The 27,540-nt window shown below is 45.6% G+C and overlaps 1 protein-coding gene and 3 long non-coding RNA genes across 4 annotated transcripts in view; 2 read left to right on the forward strand and 2 right to left on the reverse strand.

Annotated features, from left to right (window-relative positions):
• Positions 1 to 18: 18 nt before the first annotated feature.
• Positions 19 to 26,829, reverse strand: LOC148128732 (GTPase IMAP family member 3-like). The gene is made up of 4 exons (XM_087947936.1): positions 26,645 to 26,829; positions 25,225 to 25,267; positions 19,957 to 20,559; positions 19 to 161 (listed from the first exon to the last, which is right to left on the reverse strand). The coding sequence occupies exons 1-4, from the start codon at positions 26,813 to 26,815 to the stop codon at positions 34 to 36; spliced, it is 945 nt and encodes a 314-aa protein (XP_087804062.1). The 5' UTR covers positions 26,816 to 26,829; the 3' UTR covers positions 19 to 33.
• Positions 343 to 27,540, forward strand: part of LOC148128733 (uncharacterized) — a 46,739-nt gene continuing 19,541 nt past the window's right edge. Inside the window, exon 1 of the long non-coding RNA XR_015746072.1 lies at positions 343 to 494. This is a non-coding gene — a long non-coding RNA (uncharacterized LOC148128733). The remainder of the gene's footprint in view (positions 495 to 27,540) is intronic.
• LOC148128734 (uncharacterized) lies at positions 17,232 to 19,114 on the reverse strand. Its single transcript, XR_015746070.1, has 2 exons — positions 19,020 to 19,114; positions 17,232 to 18,890 (listed from the first exon to the last, which is right to left on the reverse strand). It is a non-coding gene; the product is annotated as an uncharacterized LOC148128734 (long non-coding RNA).
• LOC148128735 (uncharacterized) lies at positions 19,456 to 19,643 on the forward strand. Its single transcript, XR_015746071.1, has 2 exons — positions 19,456 to 19,507; positions 19,593 to 19,643. It is a non-coding gene; the product is annotated as an uncharacterized LOC148128735 (long non-coding RNA).

Here is a 27,540-nt window from a genome sequence, read left to right on the forward strand (position 1 = left end):
CCTGCCCTGCCAGCTTCCTGCCCCTCTGGCACCTCAGGGTGGTGGTCTTGGCTGACATGACGGACTCAAACTCCTTCCGTCCGAGGATGGTGTTGCCCGTGGCGCTTCTCCACCACCACCCGACTTTCCGAACAGGATGAGCCGGAGTTCCGCATCGTCTCCTGGGAGTTGGAAGAGACAGGGAGACGGCGTTAGGGGCGGAGTGGTTACGCCGCTCAATGGAATTCAGGGCATGGAGTCAGTTGTTGACAGAGAAAGTGGGGGGGATGGAGGGAACGAGGAGGGAGGGAGGGAGGGAGGGAGGGAGGGAGGAGAGAGAGAGAGAGAGAGAGAGAGAGAGAGAGAGAGAGAGAGAGAGACATGGATAGATAGCCAGAGAGGGAGATAATAGAAATAGAGGTAGGTGGATGGGTGGGGCATAGACACAGATGGAGAATAGGATACATAACTATAGATGGATGGATGGACAGATAGAGAGATGGAGGATCGGATAGGTAATTATGGATGGATGGACAGACAGAGAAGGATGACAGGATACCCGCGAAAACTTAAGAAAACACACACTCACACACACACACACACATACATATATATATATATGGTAGAGATAGAGATTTAGATAGAGATAGATTAGATATAGATAGATAGATAGATAGATAGATAGATAGATAGATAGATAGATAGATAGATAGATAGATAGATAGATAGATAGATAGATAGATAGATAGATAGAGATGATAGATAGATAGATAGATAGATAGATAGATAGATAGATAGATAGATAGATAGATAGATAGATAGATAGATAGATAGATAGATAGATAGATAGATAGATAGATAGATAGATAGATAGATAGGGAGGTATGATAGGGAGGTAGATAGATGAGAGAGATGGAGATAGATGGAGAGAGAGAGAGAAATGACAGATGATAGGTAGGTACATAAATGATAGAGAGATGGAGATAGATTGATAGAGAGAGAGAGAAATGATAGATGATAGGAAGGTAGATAAATGATAGAGAGATGGAGATAGATTGATAGAGAGAGAGAGAAATGATAGATGATAGGAAGGTAGATAAATGATAGAGAGATGGAGATAGATTGATAGAGAGAGAGAAATGATAGATGATAGGAAGGTAGATAAATGATAGAGAGATGAGAGATAGATTGATAGAGAGAGAGAGAGAAATGATAGATGAGAGGAAGGTAGATAAATGATTGAGAGATGGAGATAGAATGATAGAGAGAGAGAGATATAATAGATGAGATGGATAGGTAGATAGATCAATGATAGAGAGATGGAGGTATGAGATAGAGAGAGAGAGAGAGATAAATGACAGAGATAATCGCAGGTAGATAAATGATAGAGAGATGGAGATAGATAGAGAGAGATAGAGAGAGATAAATGATAGATGATACGTAGAGTAGATAAATGATGATAGAGAGATGGAGAGATGAGAGAGAGAGAGAGAGATAAATGACAGATGATAGGTAGGTAGATAAATGATAGAGAGAGATGGAGAAGAGAGAGAGAGAGAAATGATAGATGATAGATAAATGATAGAGAGTAGATAAATGATAGGGAGAGATGGAGATGGAGAGAGAGAGAGAGAGAAAGATAGATGATACATGATAGATAATGATAGATAGATGGAGAAAGATAGAGAGAGATAGATAAAGAAGATAGATAAATGATAGAGATAGATAGGAGGAGAGAGAGAAAGATAGATGATAGGTAGGTAGATAATGATAGAGAGATGGATGAGAGAGAGAGAGAGATAAATGACAGATGATAGTAGGTAGATAAATGATAGAGAGATGGAGATAGAGAGAGAGAGAGAGAAATGATAGATGATAGGTAGGTAGATAAATGATAGAGAGAGAGATGAGAGAGAGAGAGAGATAAATGACAGATGATACGTAGGTAGATAAATGATAGAGAGATGGAGATAGAGAGAGAGAGAGAGACAAATGATAGATGATACGTAGGTAGATAAATGATAGAGAGATGGAAGGAGAGAGAGAGAGAGATAATGACATAGATGATAGGTAGGTAGATAAATGATAGAGAGATGATAGAGAGAGAGAGAGAGAGAGAAATGATAGATGATACGTGAGGTAGATAAATGATAGAGAGATGGAGAGAGAGAGAGAGAGAAATGATAGATGATAGGAGTAGATAAATGATAGAGAGATGGAGGAGAGAGAGAGAGAAATGATGAGAGATGATAGGTAGGTAGATAAATGATAGAGAGATGGAGATAGAGAGAGAGAGAGAAATGATAGATGATACGTAGGTAGATAAATGATAGAGAGATGGAGAAAGAGAGAGAGAGAGAAATGATAGATGATACGTAGGTAGATAAATGATAGAGAGATGGAGAAAGAGAGAGAGAGAGATAAATGACAGATGATACGTAGGTAGATAAATGATAGAGAGATGGAGAAAAGAGAGAGAGAGAGAGAAATGACAGATGATAGGTAGGTAGATAAATGATAGAGAGATGGAGATAGAGAGAGAGATAAATGATAGATGATACGTAGGTAGATAAATGATAGAGAGATGGAGATAGAGAGAGAGAGAGAAATGATAGATGATACGTAGGTAGATAAATGATAGAGAGATGGAGATAGAGAGAGAGAGAGATAAATGAAGATGAGGTAGATAAATGATAGAGATGGAGAGAAGAGAGAGAGAGAGATAAATGATAGATGATACGTAGGTAGATAAATGATAGAGAGATGGAGAAAGAGAGAGAGAGAGATAAATGACAGATGATACGTAGGTAGATAAATGATAGAGAGATGGAGAGAGAGAGAGAGAAAGATAGATGATACATAGGTAGAAATGACAGATGGAGATAGAGAGAGAGAGAAATGATAGATGAACGTAGGTAGATAGATGATAGAGAGATGGGAGAGAGAGAGAGAGATAAATGACAGATGATAGGTAGGTAGATAAATGATAGAGAGATGGAGATAGAGAGAGAGAGAGAAATGATAGATGATAGGTAGGTAGATAAATGATAGAGAGATGGAGAAAGAGAGAGAGAGAGAGAAATGACAGATGATACGTAGGTAGATAAATGATAGAGAGATGGAGAGAGAGAGAGAGAAATGATAGATGATAGGTAGGTAGATAAATGATAGAGAGATGGAGAGATTGATAGAGAGAGAGAGATAAATGACAGATGATACGTAGGTAGATAAATGATAGAGAGATGGAGATAGATAGATAGAGAGAGAGAGATAAATGATAGATGATACGTAGGTAGATAAATGATAGAGAGATGGGGAGAAAGAGAGAGAGAGAGATAAATGACAGAGAGATGGAGATAGAGAGAGAGAGATACGTAGGTAGATAAATGATAGAGAGATGGAGAAAGAGAGAGAGAGAGAGAAATGACAGATGATAGGTAGGTAGATAAATGATAGAGAGATGGAGAAAGAGAGAGAGATAAATGACAGATGATACGTAGGTAGATAAATGATAGAGAGATGGAGATAGAGAGAGAGAGATAAATGATAGATGATACGTAGGTAGATAAATGATAGAGATGGAGAAAGAGAGAGAGAGAGAGATAAATGACAGATGATAGGTAGGTAGATAAATGATAGAGAGATGGAGATAGAGAGAGAGAGAAATGATAGATGATACATAGGTAGATAAATGATAGAGAGATGGAGATAGAGAGAGAGAGAGAAATGATAGATGATAGGTAGGTAGATAAATGATAGAGAGATGGAGATAGAGAGAGAGAGATAAATGATAGATGATAGGTAGATAAATGATAGAGAGATGGAGATAGAGAGAGAGAGAGATAAATGACAGATGATAGGTAGGTAGATAAATGATAGAGAGATGGAGAGAGAGAGAGAGAGAGATAAATGACAGATGATAGGTAGGTAGATAAATGTAGAGAGATGGAGAGAGAGAAATGATAGATGATAGTAGGTAGATAAAATGATAGAGAGATGGAGAAAGAGAGAGAGATAATGACAGATGATAGGTAGGTAGATAAATGATAGAGAGATGGAGAGAGAGAGAGAAAGAGAGAAATGATAAATGATAGGTAGGTAGATAAATGATAGAGAGATGGAGATAGATAGATAGATAGATAGATAGATAGATAGAGAGAGAGACAAATGATAGATACGTAGGTAGATAAATGATAGAGAGATGGATAGATAGATAGATAGATAGATAGATAGATAGATAATAGATAGATAGATAGATAATAGATGATAGATAGATAGATAGATATGATAATAGATGATAGATAGATAGATAATAGATGATAGATAGATAGATATATAAAAGATAGAGAGAGATGGAGATAGATGATTGAGAGAGAGAGAGATAAATGATAGATGATAGATGGGTAAATGATAGATGGAGATAGATAGATAGATAGATAGATAGATGATAGAGATATAGATGATAGATAGATGATAATAGATAGATAGATAGATAATAGATAAAGAGATAGATAGATAGATAGATGATATAGATAGATAGATAGATAGATAGATAGATAGATAGATAGATAATGATAGATAGAGAGATAGATAGATAGATAGATAGATATGATAGATAGATACAGATAGATAGATAGATAGATATGATAGATAGATAGATAGATAGATAGATAGATAGATAGATGAGATAGATAGGCAGATAGATAGATAGATAGATAGATAGATAGATAGATAGATAGATAGATAGATAGATAGATAGATAGATAGACAGACAGATAGATAGATAGATGTAGATAGACAGATAGATAGATAGATGATAGATTCATAGATAGATAGATGACAGACAGATAGATAGATAGATAGAAGATAGCAGATAGACAGATATACGATAGATAGACAGATGACAGACAGATAGACAGATAGATAGATAATGTATAGATAGATAGACAGATACAGACATAGATGATAGATAGATAGATACAGAGGATAGATAGACATATAGATGATAGATAGATAGTTGACGATATGAGAGATGATAGATAGATAGATAGATAGATAGATAGATAGATAGACAGATAGATAGATAGATATGATAGCAGGTAGATAGATAGATTGATAGAGAGAGAGAGATAGATAAATGATAGATGATAGATGGGTAAATGATAGATGGAGATAGATAGATAGATAGATAGATAGATAGATAGATAGATAGATAGATAGATAGATAGATAGATATGATGATAGATAGATAGATAGATAGATAGATAGATAGATAGATAGATAGATAGATAGATAGATAGATAGATAGATGATATATAGATAGATAGATAGATAGATAGATAGATAGATAGATAGATAGATAGATAGATAGATAGAGACAGATAGATAGATAGACAGACAGATAGATAGATAGATAGATAGATGATAGGGAGGAGTGAAAGGATAGGGGGAGATAGATAAACGATTGAGAGATAGACGAGAGGAGAGAAAGAGAGAGAGAGAGAGATGGAGATAGATAGATAGACAGAGAGATAGAGAGATAGGGATAGATAGAGATAGATAGATATAGATAGAGAGAGAGAGAGAGAGAGAGAGAGAGAGAGAGACCAAGTGATTGAATCCAGCCTCTTCTTGCCCCCCCCAGGACACCCGCCACCGCCAGAAGTCCAAGTCGGGCTGCCGAGCCTCCGTCGAGGAACGCGGGACCCCCAGGCTGCGTCCTCCGGCGGGGTCAGGGGGTCTCACCTGCCAAGCCTCCCACTCCACGCCGGCCTGAAAGAGTCGAAGGGGGGATGGGAATTAGGAGGAGATCCTGCTTGAGAAGGAGGGAAGGGGCAGCGAAGGAAGAGGGGGTGTATTTCCGGGAGGGGCGGGAGGACAAAGGAGGAGGGAGGGAGGAACAAAGGAAGGAGGGAAGGAGGGAGGAGGAAGGAAGGAGGGAAGAAGGAAGGAGGGAAAGAGGGAGGACAGAAAGAGGGAGGGCGGAACAAAGGAAGGAGGGAGGGAGGGAAGGAGGGAAGGAGGAAGGCAGGAGGGAAGAAAGGAGGAGGAAAGATGGAGTGGGCGGAACAAAGGGAAGGAGGGAGGGAGGAGGGAGGAAGGAAGGAGGAAGAAGGAAGGAGGGAAGAGGGAGGTCGGAAAGAGGAGAGGTGGAACAAAGGAAGGAGGGAGGGGGGGGAAGGAGGAAGGAAGGAGGGAAGAAGGAAGGAGGGCGGGAAGAGGAGAGGGAGGGGAGGGAAGAGAAGGAGGAAGGAAGGAGGGAAGAAGGAGGGAGGGAAAGATGGAGTGAAAGGAACAAAGGGGAAGGAGGGAGGGAGGGAGGGAGGAAGGAAGGAGGGAAGAAGGAAGGGAGGGAAAGAGGAGGACGGAAAGAGGAGGCGGAACACAAAGGAAGGAGGGAGGGAGGGAGGGAAGGAGGAAGGCAGGAGGGGAGAAGGATGGAGGATGGAACAAAGGAAGGAGGGAGGAGAGAAGGAGGAAGGAAGGAGGGAAGAAGGAGGAGGGGAAGATGGAGGGCGGAACAAAGGAAGGAGGGAGGGAGGAGGAAGGAAGGTGGGATGGAAGAAAGAGGAAGGAGGGAGGAACAAAGGAAGGAGGGAAAGAGGAAGGGAGAAAGAAGAAAGAAAACCAGGAAGGACAGAAGGAATGAGGGTGGCCGGAAGGAGAGGAAAGGAGGAAGGCAGGAAGGAGGAGGGAGGAAAGCAAGAAAGAAAGGGGAGGGAAATAGGTCAGGAGGGAGGAGGAAGGAAGGAAGGGAGGAAGGAAGGAGGGGCGAACGGGACCCCCTTGGAGACCAACCCCTCCCATTCTTCTCCTCTCCATACCCACCAAGAGTAGGCCAAGGACCTGTGAGGTGAGTTGGGTTCTTCCTTCCTTCCTCCTTCCTCTCCTTCTCCTTCCTTTCATTCCTTCTCCTTCCTTCCCTCCTCTCTTCGTCCTTTCCTAATTCCTCCTTCCTTCCTTCCTCCTCTTTCTCCTTTCAACTTCTCCTTCCTCCTTCCTTCCTTCCCTCCTTCTCTCCTCCTTCCTTCCTTCCTTCCTCCTTCCTCCTCCTTTCTCCTTTCCTAACTTCCTCCCTTCTTTCCTTCCTCTCTTTCTCCTTTCCTAACTTCCTCCTTCCTCCCTCCTTCCTTCCTTCCTCCTCTTTCTTCCCTTCCTTCCTCCTTCCTTCCTTCCTCCTCCTTCCTTCCTCTCCTTCCTTTCCCTTCCTCCTTCTCTTTCTTTCTTTCCTTTCCTTCCTTCCTTCTTTCTCTTTCCTTCCTTCTTCTTCCTTCCCTCCTTTCCTTCCTTCCCCTCTCTCCTTTCCTTCCTTTCCTCCTTCCTTCCTTCCTTCCTTCCTTCCTTCCTTCCTCCTCTTCCTTTCCCCTTCCTTCCCCTTCCTCCCTCCTTCTTCCTCTTCCTCCTTTCCTCTCCTTCCTTCCTTTCTTCTTTCTTCTCCTTCCTTCCTTCCCTCCTTTCTCCTTCCCTCTCCTTCTTCCTCCTTCCTTCCTTCCTTCCTTCCTTCTTCCTTCCTCCTCTTTCTGCTTCCCTTCCTCCTTCCTTCCTTTCTCTTTCTTCCTTCTCTCCTTCCTTCCTTCCCTTCCTTCCTTCCTCCCTTCCTTCCTCCTCCTTCTCCTTCCTTCCTCCTCTCTCCTTCCTCCCTCCCCCTTCCTCCTCCTCCTTCCTCCTTCCTCCCTCTCCTCCCTTCCTTCCTCCCTCCTCTCCTCTCCTTCTCCTCCTTCCCTCCTTCCTTCCTTCCCTCCCCTTCCTCCTCCTCCTTCTTCTCCTTCCCTCCCTCCTTCCCCTTCCTCCCTTCCTTCCTTCCTTCCTCCTCTCCTTCCTTCCTTTGCTCTTCTTCCTTCTTCCTTCCTTCCTTCCTCCCTCCCTCCCTCCCTCTGTCCACTCTTCCTTCTCTCTCTCCTTCTCTCCTTCCTTCTTCTCTTCTGTGGAAAACAACAACATCAACTCCTCTTTACAGAATCACAGAGTTGGAAGGACCTCAGAGGTCATCTAGTCCCACCCCTTCCCCCAGGCAGGAGACCCTGACAGAGTCACAGATGGGAGGGACCCTCGTCACCCCAGTCCACCCTCCAAGGCAGGAACCCTGACAGAGTCACAGAGTGGAAGGACCTCAGAGGTCATCTAGTCCAACCCCTTTCCCAAAGGCAGGAGACCCTGACAGAGTCACAGAGATGGGAGGAACCCCCGAGGTCATCTAGTCCACACCCCTTCCCAAGGCAGGAGACCCTGACAAGAGTCACAGAGAGGGAGGGAACCCTCGAGGTCATCTAGTCCAACCCCTTTCCCAAAGGCAGGAGACCCTGACAAGAGTCACAGAGACGGGAGGGAACCCCTTGAGGTCATCTAGTCCAACCCCTTTCCCAAGGCAGGAGACCCTGACAGAGTCACAGAGATGGGAGGGAACCCCGAGGTCATCTAGTCCAACCCCTTTCCCAAGGCAGGAGACCCTGACAAGAGTCACAGAGACGGGAGGGAATCCTGGAGGTCATCTAGTCCAACCCCCTTTTCCCAAGGCAGGAGACCCTGACAAGAGTCACAGAGAGCGGAGGGACCCCCTGAGGTCATCTAGTCCAACCCCTTTTCCAAGGCAGGAGACCCTGACAAGAGTCACAGACGGGAGGGAACCCCGAGGTCATCTAGTCCAACCCCTTTCCCAAGGCAGGGACCCTGACAGAGTCACAGAGAAGGGAGGAAACGAGGTCATCTAGTCCAACCCCTTTTCCAAGTGCTGTCCCTGACAAGATTCACCTCTTGTTAAGTCGAGGACTATCTCCGTTGTTAAGTCAAGGACTATCTCCGTTGTTAAGTCGAGGACGATCTCCGTTGAAAGCGGAGCTCTTCAGGGCCAATGTCTCAGGGACTGAGGCAGGAATGGGGAATGGGAGTGGGGGCAGGGCTTGCAGAATGACGGACACAGTGCTGGTATGCTACGGTTCGGACAGGTTCGACTGAACCGGTTGTAAAAAAAAAAAAAAAAAGCCGACAATCAGCTACGGTGGGAAAAAGCTGCGCAACGGCGTTCGGCAGCACGCCCACCAAGCCACGCCCACCGAACCATTTGAATCCCATCACCGGACGGGGACACAGGTCTGCAGGTGTGTGAGAGAGCGGCAATCAAGACTGTGTAGAAATGGGCAACAACCTCACCAAGGACAAAAGAGGAGCTTGGAGGTCGGCAAAAGAAAGGACGGCTCGGAATTGGCAGGAGCCTGAATTGCCGAAGGAAAAAATAAAAATCAGATTTTGCTGAAGAAGAAATGAGATATTTTTCGGTGGGGTGTGTGTGATTTCCTGGCTTTGTTCCCCAATTTGGGGTGTTGGATGTTTGAAGGCACAAACACCCACACCCACACCGTTTCCTGGCTGCCTTGATAAACGGCCAGACCCATCTTGGTTGTGTTGAATTGGGCGTCTTTCATGTTCCTTTAAAAACACAAAAACCCACAACAACCCGGTTTTCCTGTTTGAAAAGGTTTCCTCTTGAGAAGGAATCGCTTCTCTGAATTGTTCAGCCGCCTGGATTCATTCGCTGTGATGGGCAGCCGTAGAAAATGGATGGATGAGAGAGAGGGAGGGAGGGAGGGAGGGAGAGAGAGAGATGATAGATGGAGGGAGGGAAGGCTGCTTTGAAAAGAGAAGAGGAGATACAGAAAAAGCCGTGACTCAGATGGGCTTTTATTTTCAACCACGTGGTTTCCAGGCAGTGCTTTTTCAGGCCATGGGAGGACATTTTCAGGTTGTTTGGGCCCAAAAAGGCCCAACAACTGGCCGTTTTTCGGGTGTTTTTCTGAAGTTTTGGAAAGCGTTTTTGGGCCATTTGTGGTCTGTTTGTCAGCCATTTCCCAGGCAGTTTTTCTGGCCTTTTCAGGCAGTCTTTCAGGCCATTTTCTGTACATTTGGGGGGCGTTTTTTGGCCCATTTGCAGGCTGTTTTTGGCCTATTTGCAGGCTATTTTTGGCCCATTTACAGCTGTTTTTGGCCTATTTGCAGGCTGTTTTTGGCCCATTTACAGGCTGTTTTTGGCCCATTTACAGGCTGTTTTTGGCCCATTTACAGGCTGTTTTGGCCCATTTGCAGGCTGTTTTTGGCCTATTTGCAGGCAGTTTTTCAGGCCTTTTTCAGTCAGTTTTGGGCCTTTGCAGGCAGTTTTAGGGGCCATTTGGGGAGTTTTGGGAGTGTTTTTGGCCCATTTCCAGGCCGTTTTTGGCCTATTTGCAGGAAGTTTTTCAGCCATTTCTCAGGTAGTTTTTCAGGCCTTTTTCAGTCAGTTTTTTGGGCCTTTTCAGTCAGTTTTTTGGGACTCTTTTGGCCCATTTGCAGTCAGTTTTTGGGGGCCTTTTCAGTCAGTTTTTCAGGACATTTTCTGGTGCTTTTTTGGCCCATTTGCAGGCTGTTTTTGGCCATTTCTCAGTCAGTTTTTCGGGCATTTTCAGGCAGTTCTTCAGGCCATTTTGGGGGCATTATGGGGGGCATTTTGGCCCATTTGCAGGCCATTTTTCAGCCATTTCTCAGGCAGTTTTTCCAGCCATTTCTCAGGCAGTTTTCGGGCCTTTTCAGGCAGTTTTTCTAGCCATTTCTCAGTCAGTTTTTGGGCCTTTTCATGCAGTTTTTCCAGCCATTTCTCAATCAGTTTTTGGGCCTTTTCAGGCAGTTTTTCTAGCCATTTCTCAGGCAGTTTTTGGGCCTTTTCAGGTAGTTTTTCTAGCCATTTCTCAGGCAGTTTTGGGCCTTTTCAGGCAGTTCTTCAGGCCATTTTTCAGGCATTTTGGGGGGTGTATTTTGGCCCATTTGCAGGATGTTTTTGGCCATTTTGTTTTCCCCAAAATTGGGCTCTTGCTTGGTGTTGAAGCAGATTAAGACACCGGACACAAGGTGTGAAACAATATACTTTTATTTTGGTACCAAGATATAAGGTCCCTGAGGGCTCAAAAGCTAACCGAGGGCCCCGATGAGAATCTTGCATCCATTTTTAGAGTCAAGGGGTGGTCGCATTCAGCCCTTTTGCCCTTCCCCTAATAATGCATGCATAACAGATAATATTGGTTATTTGGATCTCAGGCCCCTACGTAGCTAAATGTCGCATCTGTTTTTCACCCCAGACCACAGGTATCTTGCAAAGTGTCCTAGTTTCATGCACCAGCTAGGTGGTTTTGGTTTTTCTTCTTCTTATAAGCGAGCTATTCTTGTTCGTGATATCCTGGCTAGTGGTTTAAAGTGTCAACTCCTGCCTCACTAAGAATGTGCAGTTTCAGCCCGTTTCCTATTGCAGAGCAGCTCAAAGCAGCACCCCCACTTCCTGCGACACCCCTAGAGAGAGAGAAGGAAGGAAGGAGCAAGGCACCGAAATGAAGAGAAGAGAAAATGTTTGATCAGAATTCATGTTCCTCCCTCTCATGTCCATTCCATGCATCCCTATCTCCACATAGGAGCCTTCCTCTGATCCCCAGGGCCTCCTCTGGACACACACGGCGGCATCGGATCCTCCATTTTCCCAGTCAGCTTTTCGGGCCTTTTTCAGTTTCTCGGGCCTTTTCAGTCAGATTTTCAGGCCTTTTCAGTCAGTTTTGGGGGCCATTTTTCAGGCAGTTTTGGGGGGCTTTTTTGGCCCATTTGCAGTCACTTTTTTGGGCCTTTTCAGTCAGTTTTTCAGGCCATTTTTCGGGGGCTTTTTTGGCCCATTTGCAGGCTGTTTTTGGCCATTTCTCAGTCAGTTTTTCGGGCATTTTCAGGCAGTTCTTCAGGCCATTTTGGGGGCATTTTGGGGGCATTTTTCAGCCATTTCTCAGGCAGTTTTTGGGCCTTTTTCAGTCAATTTTTCTAGCCATTTCTCAGTTAGGTTTTCGGGCCTTTTCAGGCAGTTCTTCAGGCCATTTCTCAGTCAGTTTTTCAGGCCTTTTCAGGCAGTACTTCAGGCCATTTTTCGGGCATTTTGTGGGGCATTTTTGGCCCATTTGCAGGCCATTTTTCAGCCATTTGGCCTTTTCAGGCAGTTTTTCCAGCCATATCTTAGTCAGTTTTTCTGGCGTTTTCAGGCAGTACTTCAGGCCAGTTTTCTCTCAGGTATTTCTCAGGCAGGTTTTCAGGCCTTTTCAGGCAGTTTTTCCAGCCATTTCTCAGGCAGTTTTGGGGCCTTTTCAGGCAGTTTTCTAGCTATTTCTCAGGCAGTTTCGGGGCCTTTGCAAGCAGTTTTAGGGGCCATTTGGGGGAGTTTTGGGGAGTGTTTTTGGCCCATTTCCAGGCCGTTTTTGGCCTATTTGCAGGATGCTTTTCAGCCATTTCTCAGGCAGTTTTTCAGGCCTTTTTCAGTCAGTTTTTTGGGCCTTTTCAATCACTTTTTTGGGCCTTTTCAGTCAGTTTTTTGGGCCTTTTCAGTCAGTTTTTCTAGCCATTTCTCAGTCAGTTTTTCGGGCATTTTCAGGCACTTCTTCAGGCCATTTTTCGGGCAGTTTTTCGGGCCTTTTCAGGCAGTTTTTCCAGCCATTTCTCAGGCAGTTTTTCGGGCCTTTTCAGTCAGTTTTTCGGGCCTTTTCAGGCAGTTCTCCGGCCATTTTTCAGACATTTTGCGGGATGTTTTTTGGCCCATTTGCAGGCCATTTCTCAGGGAGTTTTTGGGCATTTTCAGGCAGGTTTTCAGTACTTTTTAGGCAGTTTGGGGGGGGTTTCTTGGCCCATTTTCAGGCTGTTTTTCGGCCATTTTGGGGCTATTCTTGAGGCCTTCTCAGGCAGTTCTTCGGGCCATTTTCGAGCCATTTTCCGGGTTGTTTTTGACCTGATAAAAGGCTCAAAATAGGCCCCCTGCTCTAGCAGGAGCCCCTGACAGAATCATACAGTTGGAAGAGACCTTGGAGGTCATTTAGCCCAACCCCATCCAAGCTGCAGACCTTGATAGACGCATAGAATCACAGCTGGAAGGGACCTGGGAGGTCATCTAGCCCAACCCCCTGCTCCAGCAGGAGCCCCTGACAGAATCATACAGTTGGAAGTGACCTGGGAGGTCATCTAGCCCAACCCCCTGCTCCAGCAGGAGCCCCTGCCAGAATCATACAGTTGGAAGAGACCTGGGAGGTCAACTAGCCCAACCCCCAGCTCCAGCAGGAGCCCCTGACAGAATCATACAGCTGGAAGGGACCTGGGAGGTCATGTAGTCCAGTCCTCTGTTCTTCCCCTCCCCACATCTCAACAGCCAAAGGAAGCGAAAAGTCTCGCTCGGCTGCCTAGAAATCACGTGAGTGGAAAGAAAAGGAGAGAGGAAAAGAGCCCCCCCCCCTTACACACACACACACACACACACAAGCGCACACACAAACACACACCCACATCCACGCAGGGACACCCCAAGCGCACACACCCACAGAGACAAAGACACCAGGAGCCCAGCAACGGGGCCCTCCAGGGAAACATGATGAATGGATGGATAGATACATAGAGATGATAAGATAGATAGATAGATAGATAGATAGATAGATAGATAGATAGATAGATAGATATAGATAGATAAATAAATAGATAGATAGATAGATAGATAGATAGATAGATAGATAGATAGATAGATACTGAGGAGAATTAAGAAAGAAAAATTAGAAAGAAAAAAGGAAGAAAAAGGAGAAAGAATGAGAAAGGGGAGTAAAAAGGAAGGAGGGAAAGAAAGAAACTAGAAAGAAAGAAAAAGGAAGAAAAAGGAGAAAGAGAGAAAAAGAAAGAAAGAAAGAAAGAAAAGGGGGAGTAAAAAGGAAGGAGGGAAAGAAAGAAAGAAACTAGAAATAAAGAAAAAGAAGAAAAAAGGAGAAAGAAAGAAAGAAAGAAAGAAAGAAAGAAAGAAAGAAAGAAAGAAAGAAAGAAAGAAAGAAAAAAGGGGGAGTAAAAAGGAAGGAAGGAAAGAAAGGAAGGAGGAAACCTAGAAAGGAAAAAGGAAGGAAAAAGGAGAAAGAAAAAGAAAGAAAGAAAGAAACTAGAAAGAAAGAAAACGGAAGAAAAAAGGAGAAAGAAAGAAAAAGAAAGAAAGAAAAAAGGAAGAAAAAAGGAGAAAGAAAGAAAAAGAAAGAAAGGAAGGAAGGAAGGAGGGAAAGAAAGAAAGAAAAACTAGAAAGAAAAAGGAGAAAGAAAGAGAAAGAAAGAAAAAGAAAAAGAAAGAAAGAGAAAGAGAGAAAGAAAGAAAAAGAAACAAAGACAGAAAGAAAGAGAAAGAAAGAAAAGAAAGGAAAGAAAGAAAGAAAGAAAAGGGGGAGTAAAAAGGAAGGAAGGAAAGGAAGGAGGGAAAGAAAGAAAATCTAGAAAGAAAAAAGGAAGGAAAAAGAAGAAAGAATGAGAAGGGGGGTAAAAAGGAAGGAGGGAATGAAAGAAAGAAATTAGAAAGAAAGAAAAAGGAAGAAAAAAGGAAGGGACCTGGGAGGTCATCTAGGCCAACCCCTGCTCCAGCAGGAGCCCCTGACAGAATCATATAGTTGGAAGGGACCTGGGAGGTCATCTAGCCCAACCCCGTTCAAGCTGCAGACCTTGAGAGAAGCATAGAAGCATAGACAGCTGGAAGGGACCTGGGAGGTCATGTAGTCCAGCCTTCTGCTCTTCCCCTCCCCAATGGCAGGGATGGGGGAGAAATTCTCAACCGCATCTCAACAGCCAAAGGAAGCGCAAAGTCTCGCTCGGCTGCCTAGAAATCACGTGAGTGGAAAGAAAGGAGAGAGGAAAAGAGCCCCCCCGCTTACACACACACACACACACACACACACACACACACACACACACACACACACACACAGAGAGACCAAGACACCAGGAGCCCAGCAACAGGAAACAGGCGGGGCCCTCCAGGGAAACAGGCGGGTTTGCTCCGTCTCTTGTTCTAAGCCCAACGGCTGCTCCCCACCCCACCCCAAGCCTCTCTCGCAAAAGCCAGAGGTCATCTAGCCCAACCCCCTGCTCCAGCAGGAGACATAAGAGAATCCTAAGAGTTGGGAAGGGACCTGGGAGGTCATCCAGCCCAACCCTCTGCCCCAGCAGAATCACTGAATCAGAGTCGGAAGGGACCTCAGAGGTCTTCTAGTCCAACTCCCCTGCTCAAGGCGGAGACCCTTAACAGAATCACAGCATGGGAAGGGAACCTCAGAGGTCATCTAGTCCAACCCCTTCCCCTTGCTCAAGGAGGAGATCTTTAACAGAATCACAGCATGGGAAGGGTCCTCGGAGGTCCTCTAGTCCAACCCCCTTCTCAAGCAGGAGACTCAATACCATGCCGGACAAATGGCTGTCCAATCTCTGCTTTAAAAACCCTCCAGCAACGGAGTTCCCACAACTTACTGGTGGCGAGCAGTTCCATGGGCCAATGGTCCTCCTGTTGGCATGTTTCCTCTTCATTCAGGTTGCTTCTCTCCTGGATCAGTTTCCATCCGTTGCTTCTGGTCCTGCCTTCTGGTCACACACCCCCCACACCCCCCACACCCCCACACACCCCCACCCACACCCCCCTCTTCTTTGGGGCAGCCCCTGAGATATTCGTTTTGCTTGCAGTTCTTTCATGACCCAACTAGGTAACATCATCGGGGCCGGAAAGGGAGTCAGGTCTGTAAAAGGAGGAGGAGGAAGGAGGAGGAAGAAGAAGAAGGGGAGGAAGAAGAATGATAAATAGATGGATGAATGGATGGATGGATAGAAACAGAGATAGATAGATGACAGAAAGAGGATAGATAGATAGATACCGTGTTTCTCACATAATAAGGCCGGGCCTTATTTTTGAGCTCGAAAAACGGGCTAGGCCGTCTTTTCGGGGGTGACTTAATTCCCCTTGCATCCTCGCCACCAGCCGCTCCTAACGGGCGATCATGGCCAAGCACAGAGAGCTCCCTACTCCCACCTTTGCTGCAGACACCTTTGGCACCCGCCGCTGTTGCTTTCCCTTCTGCCCATTACGCCGCCACGTTTGGAGCTGCCGCTTCCGTGATTGGAGCGCGGTCGCCATTTGGAGCTCCAAACGCGGAGTGAGCAGCTCTCAAACATGACGGTGGCGATCTTTTTATTTGGTCCGCGCAAAGTTCGAGAGCGAGCTGACCAAAATAAAAAGATCGCCCACCGTCATGTTTGGAGGTTCCGCATTTGGAGCTTCCGCCGCCGTTTGGAGCTCCAAACAGCGGCAGTGCTCCAAACACGAAGCCGGTTGCTAAAGAGCCAGAAAGCAGCAAGGCGCCAGGTGGAAAGGACAGGGTCGCGATCACACAGAGATGCCCAAAGCGCAGGAGGGTGAGACGGAGGGGAGGCGGAGTCGTGTAATTGACGCAGAGTGAAGGCAGTAGGGACGACTCTTCGCGGAGTGTTGCTTGGGACGATGCGCTGCAAGGAGGGAAAGGCGAAAGCTCTTTAGCAAGGCATCGCGGTCTCCCTCTCTTGCTTGCTCTGAACTTCGCGGACCAAAATAAAAAAGATCGCCCGCCGTCATGTTTGGAGCTGCCACTTCCGCGTTTGGAGCTCCAAATGGCGACAGCGCCCAATCACGGAAGCGGCAGCTCAAAGCGTGGCGGCGTAATGGGCAGAAGGGGAAAGCAACAGCGGCGGGTGCCAAGGTGTCTGCAGCAAAGGTGGGAGTAGGGAGCTCTTTGTGCTTGGCCATGATCGCCCGTTAGGAGCGGCTGGTGGCGAGGAATTCCGGCCCGCCGGGCGCTCCTAACGGCAAGTCTCCCGCCCTTCCCCTTATTTTGCATATTTTAAAATAGGCCTAAATTTGGGGGAGGGCTTAATTTGATTTTATGCCCAAAACACATGCTGGGCCTTCCTATTGGTGGAGGCCGTATTGTTGGAGAAACACGGTAGATAGATAGATAGATAGATAGATAGATAGATAGATAGATAGATAGATAGATAGATAGATGATATAGATGAAGATAGATGGATAGAGATATAGTGAGATACAGAGATAGATAGATGGATAGAGATTAGAGATAGAGATAAAGAGATAAGTGGATGGATGCATAGATATTGATATATATATAGATAAATAGATGGAGATAGAGATAGAGAGAGAGATAGAGAGAGAGATAAATAGATATAGAGTTCGAGATATAGAGATAAAGATAGATGATGGATAGAGCTAGAGATAGATAGATATAGTGTTAGCTCGCTAGCTAGAGAAAGATAAATGGACAGAGAGAAAGAGAGAGAGAGACAAAGGTGGATAGATAGATATAGGTAGATATAGACATACATACATACATACATACATACCACATTAAGTAAGTAACACCACCATTTCAGGGAATAACAGCCGATGGTTTAAATGTTGTTTTATTTCCAAGAAGTAGATTCCAGAGGAAAAACATTCTCCCGGGGGGGGCAAACAAGATTCCAGTCTCCATCCCCCAAAAACCCCTTTCCATCTTTTTCATCCGGAGATTTTTGCTTCTCCTCGAAACAGATCCCACAAAAAGGACCTCATCAACAGTGTGGTACAACTCGACAAAACTTGGGGCTCGGAAGTTCGAAAGACGGGTTATCAGTCTCTCAACTTCTCTCTTCTTGGGTGGGATTCTCCCGGTTTGGACCAGTTCGCCCGAACCGCTCGCTCCGGCGATCAGCGAGCGAGCCGGTTCGCTCCGACCAGCAAGTGGGTTAGCTCTTTCCTGGGCTTTGATTGCATCTTTCATTAGAGCCCAGCGGACTCTCGTGTGCGGAGCGGAGCACCCGCTCCCCCGAAACCGGGTTGTCTCACTGCTTGAATTGCACCACGGCTCGCCCTGTCCCGGATGGAGAGGGAGGAGAGGGCGAACCAAGTCGTGCGAGCGACAGGGCCCGTCGCGCCAGCAGCTTCGACTCGCGCAAGGGGACGGGGCCCGGTAGGCGCACCCCTGCGAGTCCACGCCGTTCTATTTGTCCACTGGCGGAGTCAAGTGGCACGCGCTGCTCCGCTGGGCTAGCGATCGGGCAAATCGAGCGCTCCCCGTTTGAAGGGGACCAGCTAGAGCGGCTGGGCTCTTCTGTAACATCCGCCGGAAAGCGGGGGAGTCATCCCTCGCCACACCCACCGTGGGAACCACGCCAAATGGGGCAGAGACGACTCGCAACACCGACTCGCCAACCGGATGTCCCCCGCTGCACTTTTGCCATTTCCTATGGACAAAGGCCCGAGCAAATCTCACCGCCCGGATAGCTGCTCCCCCCACCCCGTGGCAGCTCACTAGCCATGCAGGGGAGACGGCAATACACCGCGTGCACACGGATCTACATGTATTCCCCCCGGCGGCCATTGCAGGGGGGAGGGGGAGAAGTGACCATCCGAAAAGGAGAGGAAGTAACTCCCGAAAACAATCCATCCGTCAACTCGGAAAGCATTCTTGGCCTGCTCTTGAGTTGCCATAAGAAGGAGGGGTGGAGAGGGAGATGTGACGGAGCAGTTTGGTTGCAACGACCAGAAGCTCATTCCACACATACCTTCCTCCAGACTGAGTCCCATGTTACCAAGAGCCAGACGGAGAGGCGTGTTTCCTACAGCCAGGGAAAGTGCTTCGGTTGGAGAATGTGATTTATGACATACCTTGGGAGGGAAGGGGAACGCAGATCCTCCGAGGGTCCTTCCCGCTCTATTCTGATTCATGGAGGAGCAGAGAAGCGGTGCCCAGACTTGGAAGGAAGAGAGGGTGGGGCTGGGGTGGAGAAAGGAAGGAAGGAAGGAAAAGAACGGCAAAAGAAAGAAAAAAGAAGAAAGAGAAAGAAAACGGGAGTAAAAGGAAGGAAGGAAAGAAGGAAGGGACAGAAGGAAGGAAAGGTGGGTGGGTGGAAAGGAAGGAGCGAAGAAGGAAGGAAGGAACAAAAGGGAGGGAGGGAAGAACGAAGAAGGAAAGTGGGAGTAAAAAGGAAGGAAGGAAGGGAAGAAAGAAACAAAGAAAAAAGGAGAAAAAGAAAGGGGAGTAAAAAGGAAGGAAGGAAAGAAACTAAGAAAGAAAAAGAAAGGCAAAAAGAAAGAAACAAGGAGAAAGAAAAGGGAGTAAAAAGGAAGGAAGGAAAGAGAAGGAACAGAAGGAAGGAAAGGCGGGTGGGTGGAAAGGAAGGAGGGAGTGAACAAAAGGAGGAAGGGTGGGAAAGAAGGAAGAAGGAAAGTGGGAGTAAAAAGGAAGGAAGGAAAGAAACTAAGAAAGAAAAAGAAAGGCAAAAGAAAAACAAGGAGAAAGAAAGAAAAGGGAGTAAAAAGGAAGGAAGGAAAGAGAAGGAACAGAAGGAAGGAAAGGTGGGTGGGCGGAAAGAAAGGAAGAAAGGAGTGAAGAAGGAAGGAGTGAAGAAGGAAGGAAGGAAGGAAGGAAGGAAGGAAGGAAGGAAGGAAGGAAGGAAAGGGAGGGAGGGGAAGAACGAAGAAGGAAAGTGGGAGTAAAAAGGAAGGAAGGGAAGAAAGAAACAAAGAGAAAAGGAAAAAAGGAGAAAAGAAAGGGAATAAAAAGGAAGGAAGGAAAGAAACTAAGAAAGAAAAAGAAAGGCAACAGAAAGAAACAAGGAGAATGAAAGAAAAGGGAGTAAAAAGGAAGGAAGGAAAGAGAAAGAACTGAAGGAAGGAAAGGTGGGTGGGTGGAAAGGAAGGAAGGAAGGAGCGAAGAAGGAAGGAAGGAACAAAAGGGAGGGAGGGGAAGAACGAAGAAGGAAAGTGGGAGTAAAAAGGAAGGAAGGAAGGAAGGGAAGAAAGAAATCAAGAAAAAGGGGAAAAAGGAGAAAAGAAAGGGAGTAAAAAGGAAGGCAAGAAAGAAGGAAGGAAAAGAGGGTGGATGGGAAGGAAGGAAGGAAGGAAGAAGGGAGGGAAGGTCATAGGCTGACAGGAAATTACATAGGGCCGAGCCGACCGCCCTTGGGGAAAGTGCTCCTAATAAATCATTGGATTTCTTTTGAAACTTGGCTGGAGGCTCATGAATTCATTCGGGCGTCCGTCGGAACCCTGGACATTCTCTCAAGATTTAACCTTCAATTCTTTGATCCGCTTCAATTGTTTGGACCACAGGTTTGATTTCTCGGGACCTTCCAGGATGACATACGGCTCCCCTTGATTCTCCATGGTGATCTTCTTCACCATACTCATCAGCTTGTCGACCTGCTCCTCCCGCTCGCCTCCCTTGGCCTTGTTGTTGAATCCGCACAAGCGACGGTTGCACTTCTTCATCAGCTTACACAGGTGTTTGTTCTTGGCCTTGCCGACGTACGTCTGCAGGTCGTCCCCTCCCAGGTCCTCCTTGCAGGTGAACAGGATGATGGTCCGGCAGGCGGACTTGTCCCCGAAGAGTTTCCAGACCTGCTTGGCAGCGGCCGCGTCTTCGGCGGTGAAGCGCCCCACCTGGGTGACCAAAATGAAGGCGTGGAGACCGGTGCGGCACATCGGACGGCAACTTTCAAGCTGCTTTTCCAGGGAGGTCTCCATCTTTTCGGCATTGAACAGAGCAGGCGTGTCGAGGACGGAAATTGTCTTCCCATTCCAGGTTCCCTGCGCCCTTTGACACTCGACGGTGGTGGTCTTGGCCGCCAAGAGGGACTCGAACGCCGGTCGGCCGAGGATGGTGTTGCCCGTCGCACTCTTCCCGCCACCAGACTTTCTGACCAGGATGAGCTGGAGTTCGTCATCGTCCTCTGGGAGTTTGAAAAGACAGGGAGACGGCGTTAGGGCGGAGTGTAGTTACACCGCTGGAATGGAATTCAGGGCATGGATTCAACAGGTGGAGAGAGAGAGATGATAGATAGATAGATAGATAGATAGATAGATAGATAGATAGATAGATAGATAGATAGATGTATATAGAGATGGATAGAGATAGATAAGTAGATAGATAGATAGATAGATAGATAGATAGATAGATAGATAGATAGATAGATAGACAGATAGATGTATATAGAGATGGATAGAGATAGATAAGTAGATAGATAGATAGATAGATAGATAGATAGATAGATAGATAGATAGACAGATGATAGATAGATAGATAGATAGATAGATAGATAGATAGATAGATAGATAGATAGACAGACACATAGATGTATATAGAGATGGATAGAGATAGATAAGTAAGTAGATAGACAGACAGACAGACAGACAGACAGATAGATAGATAGATAGATAGATAGACAGATGATAGATAGATAGATAGATAGATAGATAGATAGATAGATAGATAGATAGATAGACAGACACATAGATGTATATAGAGATGGATAGAGATAGATAAGTAAGTAGATAGACAGACAGACAGACAGACAGACAGACAGACAGACAGATAGATAGATAGATAGATAATGGATGGATGATATTAATGATAGATGATGGATGGATATATAGATAATAGAGGTAGGTAGGTAGGTCGACAGACAGACAGACAAAGACATGACGTTGATGACTGAGATAATAGGGGATTAGATAAATAGATGATTGATGGATGGATAGATGGATTGAGAGATACATAGAGATGATGGATAATATAGATAGATGATAGAGGATGATATAGATAGACAGATGATGTAGATGAGAGATGATGGATGGATACATGGATAATACAGATAGATAGATAGATAGATAGATAGATAGATAGATAGATAGATAGATAGATAGATAGATAGACAGGGAGGGAGGGAGGGAGGGAGGGAGGGAGAGGGAGGGAAAGAGGGAACAGGCAAGCAGGCCGGCAGGGATAGAAAGGTAGGTAGGTAGGTAGGTAGGTAGGTAGGTAGGTAGATAGATAGATAGATAGATAGATAGATAGATAGATGATAGAAGATGATATCGATAGACAGATGATGTAGATGAGATGATGGAAGGATACATGGATAATAGAGATAGATAGATAGAAAGATAGATAGATAGATAGGTAGATAGATAGATAGATAGATAGATAAACAGACATAGATAAATAGATAAAGATAGATATTGATGATTGATAGAAGATTTGATAGATAAATAGGTGATTGATGGATGGGTAGATGATGAATGGATGGATAGATACACAGAGATGATAGAAGATAGATAGATAGATAGATAGATAGATAGATAGATAGATAGATAGATAGACAGATAGATAGATGTATATAGAGATGGATAGAGATAGATAAGTAGATAGATAGATAGATAGATAGATAGATAGATAGATAGATAGACAGATGATAGATAGATAGATAGATAGATAGATAGATAGATAGACAGACAGACAGATGTATATAGAGATGGATAGAGATAGATAAGTAAGTAGATAGACAGACAGACAGACAGACAGACAGACAGATAGATAATGGATGGATGATATTAATGATAGATGATGGATGGATATATAGATAATAGAGGTAGGTAGGTAGGTCGACAGACAGACAGACAGACAAGACATGATGTTGATGACTGAGATAATAGGGGATTAGATAAATAGATGATTGATGAATGGAGAGATGGATTGAGAGATACATAGAGATGATGGATAATATAGATCAGGGGTGTCAAACTCAAATTCATCGGGGGCCGCATCAGCAGTTTGGTCCCCATCAAAGGGCCGGTTGTATCTGTAGGTCTATGTGTCCACTCTTTATTATCATAAATTAATGTCACTGCATTCAATTATTACTGTTTTTGTAATAATGTAAGTAATAACTAGCTCTGAAAGCAGAAACATAGTCAGAATAATGACAAGTAGATATTCAAATGTACAATTATTGTAATAATGTATTGAAAAATGTTTTTGGTAACAAACATTAATTTTTTTTAAACATACAAATATTGCCAAACACTGTTTATTAAACATATGGAAAACACAAGGCATTACCTTTTTTAACTTTACTGACTAGATGGCTGACATCGTTTGTGGTAACATATTTTATTGGTCATTTTCTGTAAGTCCTTTGTACAGCCATTTCGCATAGATCTAGGGATATGCAGGCATTCTTGGTGGGGTAGGAGTACCTTTGCAATGAGTGTTTCATCCTGTTGTGATCTGCGGGTTTAGAAGGAACAGGAAAATAGATAAGAGTTCAAAATACACAGCTGGACTTTCTCATGGGACCTTCCGTGGCTATATGTTCTCATCCTGTTGAATGTATGTTCTCATCCTGTTTAGGTAATATCTTGTCGAGGTCATTGTTTTCTGAATATGCATACTGTATTTTCGCTTAGTTTTCTCAATAAATACTGCTGCCTGAGTTCGCTCAGGGCTGGCATTTGCTCAGACATTTTCCCTGTGTCTCATTTTGAATGCCAGACCACCACAATCGTTTTCCTAAGGTCAGTCCATCGATGTTTGGCGTTAGGTCTTGTGCTGTAGCAATCCGCAAAACAGCATGGAGGTTATCATCAGTGATGCGTGATCTGCCCCCTCCATTTACTTTACTTACCTTTTACTTCTTTCTTTCCTTTACTTCTTTCTTCTTGCTCCTCTCCGCGGCGTCCGCGCGCTCCTCTGATCCCTGGAGATGTCGGGCGGACGTCACGTGATGACGTCACGTCCGACACCCAGGAGCAGTGCGGGCAGGAAGAAGTCGGGCCAGGTCCCGGAAGGTAAGTAAATTTTTTTTTTTTAAACTTGAGCCATTTTAAAATGAATTTACTCCGTGCAGGCACGGAGTAAATTCATTGAAAAAAAAAGGGGAGGCTGCAAGGCTGGCGGCGGCACCGCTGGCCATCAGACGAGGTCTGGCGGGCGGATTTGGCCAGCGGGCCTTGTGTTTGACACCCTGATATAGATAGATGATAGAGGATGATATAGATAGACAGATGATGTAGATGAGAGATGATGGATGGATACATGGATAATACAGATAGATAGATAGATAGATAGATAGATAGATAGATAGATAGATAGATAGATAGATAGATAGATAGATAGATAGATAGATAGATAGACAGACAGGGGGGGAGGAGGAGGGAAGGAGAGGGAGGGAAAGAGGGAACAGGCAAGCAGGCCGGCAGGGATAGAAAGGTAGGTAGGTAGGTAGGTAGGTAGGTAGGTAGATAGATAGATGGATAGATAGATAATTAGATGATAGATAGATGATAGATAGATAGATAGATAGATAGATAGATAGATAGATAGATAGATAGATAGATAGATAGAAGATGATATCGATAGACAGATGATGTAGATGAGATGATGGAAGGATACATGGATAATAGAGATAGATAGATAGATAGATAGATAGATAGATAGATAGATAGATAGATAAGTAGATAGATAGATAGATAGATAAACAGACATAGATAAATAGATAAAGATAGATATTGATGATTGATAGAAGATTTGATAGATAAATAGGTGATTGATGGATGGGTAGATGATGAATGGATGGATAGATACACAGAGATGATAGAAGATAGATAGATAGATAGATAGATAGATAGATAGATAGATAGATAGATAGATAGATAGACAGACAGGGAGGGAGGGAGGGAGGGAGGGAGGGAGGGAGGGAGGGAGGGAGGGAGAGGGAAAGAGGGAACAGGCAAGCAGGCCGGCAGGGATAGAAAGGTAGGTAGGTAGGTAGGTAGGTAGGTAGGTAGGTAGATAGATAGATAGATAGATAGATAGATAGATAGATAGATAGATAGATGATAGATAGATAGATGATAGAAGATGATATCGATAGACAGATGATGTAGATGAGATGATGGAAGGATACATGGATAATAGAGATAGATAGATAGATAGATAGATAGATAGATAGATAGATAGATAGATAGATGATAGATGATAGATAGATAGATAAGTAGATAGATAGATAGATAAACAGACATAGATAAATAGATAGATATTGATGATTGATAGAAGATTTGATAGATAAATAGGTGATTGATGGATGGGTAGATGATGAATGGATGGATAGATACACAGAGATGATAGAAGATAGATAGATAGATAGATAGATAGATAGATAGATAGATAGATAGATAGATAGATAGATAGATAGATAGTGAGGAGAATTAACCAGTGGAACAGCTTGCCACTAGAAGTTGTGGCTCTCCCATCTCTTTTAAGAAGAGACCAGAGAGCCACTTGGTCTGAAATGGTATTGGGTCTTCTGCTTTGGGCAGGGGGCTGGATTAGATGACCTCCGAGGTCCCCCTCCCTTATTCTGTCCTCCCGCTCGAGCCAGGGGAGGGGGGTCGGGCTAGAAGACCTCCGAGGTCCTTTCCAAGATTCTAGGATTCGGTAGGGGTCTCGTGCTCAAGCAGGGGGCCAGACTAGATGACCTTCATGGTCCCTTCCCGTTCCATGCTATGCTTCAACACCCACTCCCCGAGGCAAACCGTCCCGCTGTGGTGCCCCTCACCGTCTTCCATGGCTTCGGCCCCTCCGTGGTCCTCCATGGGCCCCTGAAAGAGAAGCAAGGAGCAGGTCAGAGAGGAGACAGGGCAGCCATTTTGTCTGGAATGGTCGGCCATCTTAGATACCCCAAGAGCCACACAGGTCCTAACCGGAAGCCCCCTCCCCCATTCAATTCTGGAGCAGACCAGAAGTCCAGTTCCTCCACCATAGAGTCTCCTCCTAGCCCGGCATCCTTTTTTTTTTTCCCTGCTGTCTGGAATATGGTTCCCCACCCACCATAGAGTCTCCTCCTAGCACGGCATCCTTTTTTTTTTTCCCTGCTGTCTGGAATATGGTTCCCCACCCACCATAGAGTCTCCTCCTAGCAGGGCATTCTTTTTGTTTATCTTCTGCCCTCCAGAAGGCCGGTTCCCACCACCACCACTACCATAGAGTCTCCTGCTAGCACGGAGAGAAGGAAAGAAGGAAAGGAAAGGAGGAAGGGAAAGGAGGAAAGAAGGAACGGAACGGAGGAAAGAAGGATACGGAAGGAGGAAAGAAGGAACGGAAAGGAGGAAAGGAAAGGAGGAAAGAAGGAAAGGAAAGAAGGAAAGGAAAGGAGGAGAGGAAAGGAGGAAAGAAGGAAAGGAAAGGAGGAAAGAAGGAAAGGAAAGGAAAGGAGGAAAGAAGGAAAGGAAAGGAGGAAAGGAAAGGAGGAAAGAAGGAAAGGAAAGGAGGAAAGGAAAGGAGGAGAGAAGGAAAGGAAAGGAGGAAGGAAAGGAGGAAAGGAACGGAGGAAGGGAAGGAAAGGAGAAAAGAAGGAAATGAAAGGAAGGGAAGGAGCTAGGAAGGGAGGAAAGAAGGAGGGAAGGAAAGAAGGAAGGAGGGAGGGAGGGGAGGAAGGAAGGGAGGAAGGAAGGAAAGAAAAAAGGAGGGCAAAGCGAACAACCAAAAAGGAGGAAGTCTCCTTCTTCCCAGCCCATTCTACAGACCCCCCAGTCCAAAGGGACCTTGGAGGTCACCTAGCCCAACCCCCTCCCCCACTGCTCAAGCAGTCCTATATACCCCTGGCATAATCAGAGCATCACAGAGTTGAAAGGGTCCCTGGAGGTCAGCGAGCCCAACCCGCCCCTCCTCTGCCCTCCCCTCAATTCCCTTAGGACTGCCCAAACTTCACTCTCCTCCCCCTCTTGAGGCCAGAAATGGGGGGGGAGTCGTTGGGGACGGAAGTGCAGCCCCCTCCCTCCCTCAAACTGGCCAGAAACTTTGCAGCCCCCTTCTTCTTCTTCCCACCCCGCCCCCTCATGGGAAGGGAGGGAGGGAATTTGGGGAGGGGGCTGGGCAGTCCAGTTAGAGGAGCCTCCCCCACACACCCTCCTCCTCCTTCCCCCTTTGCCTTCGGGAGGGGAGGGGACTTAGGGAGAGAGAGCAAGAGAGAGAGCAACCTGAGTGCCTCCTTCGGGGATGGAAAGTGGGGAGGACTCTCCGCGACCACCGCTGCTTCTCTTGATGGGCCACCAGAGCTCCGCCAGTCGCTCCTCTGTCTCTCCCCGCGGATCGCCAAGCAGAACTCGAGTTGGGAGCGCCGAAAGGGCGGGAGGGGAGACTCTCAGCATCCCAGCCCCTCCCCCATTTGGCTACTTTCTCTTTCTCTTTCTCTCCCCTTTCTCTCTCACTTACTCTCTCTCCCCTTCTTCCTCTCTTTCTCTCCCTCTCTCTCCCCCTCTCTCTCCCTCAATCTTTCTCTCCCTCACTCTTTCCCCCCCTTACACACTTTCTCTCTCCCCCTTTGTCTCTTTCACTCTTTCTCTCCCTCACACACTTCCTTTCTCCCCCCTTTGTCTCTTTCACTCTTTCTCTCACTCACACACTTTCTCTTTCTCTCCCTTACACTCTTTCTCTCCCCTTTCTCCCTTTCTCCCCCTCTCCCCTTTCTCTCCCTCACTCTTTCTCTCCTTTACACTCTTTCTCTCCCCTTCTCTCCCTCACTCTTTCTTTCCCTCACACTCTCTCTCTTTCTTTCCCTTACACTCTTTCTCTCCCCTTTTTCTCCCTCTCTCCCCCTTTCTCTCCCTCACTCTTTCTCTCCCTCACACTCTCTCTCTCTCTCTCTCTCCTCCCTCACTCTTTCTCTCTCTTTCTCTCCCTTACACTCTTTCTCTCCCCCTTTCTCTCCCTCTCTCTCCACCTCTCTCCCTCACTCTTTCTCTCCCTCACACTTTCTCTGTCTCGTTCTCTCTCCCCCTTTCTTTCTCTCCCTCACACTCTTTCTCTCTCTTTCTCTCCCTCACACTTTCTCTTTCTCTCCCTTACACTTTCTCTCCCCCTTTCTCTCCCTCTC

Source organism: Notechis scutatus, chromosome Z (genome assembly GCF_049901735.1).
Source record: "Notechis scutatus isolate UNSWTSFEM ecotype Mainland chromosome Z, rNotScu1.2, whole genome shotgun sequence".
NCBI classification, from domain to species: domain Eukaryota; kingdom Metazoa; phylum Chordata; class Lepidosauria; order Squamata; family Elapidae; genus Notechis; species Notechis scutatus.

Excerpts from the sequence above, each read along its gene's own strand:
- LOC148128732 (XM_087947936.1), bottom strand. The coding sequence starts at position 26,815 with ATGCTGAGAGTCTCCCCTCCCGCCCTTTCGGCGCTCCCAACTCGAGTT. Across the intron at positions 20,560-25,224 it reads GGCCGAAGCCATGGAAGACG|AGGACGATGACGAACTCCAG; the intron begins GTGAGGGGCACC and ends TCAAACTCCCAG. Across the intron at positions 162-19,956 it reads GCCGTATGTCATCCTGGAAG|GAGACGATGCGGAACTCCGG; the intron begins GTCCCGAGAAAT and ends TCCAACTCCCAG.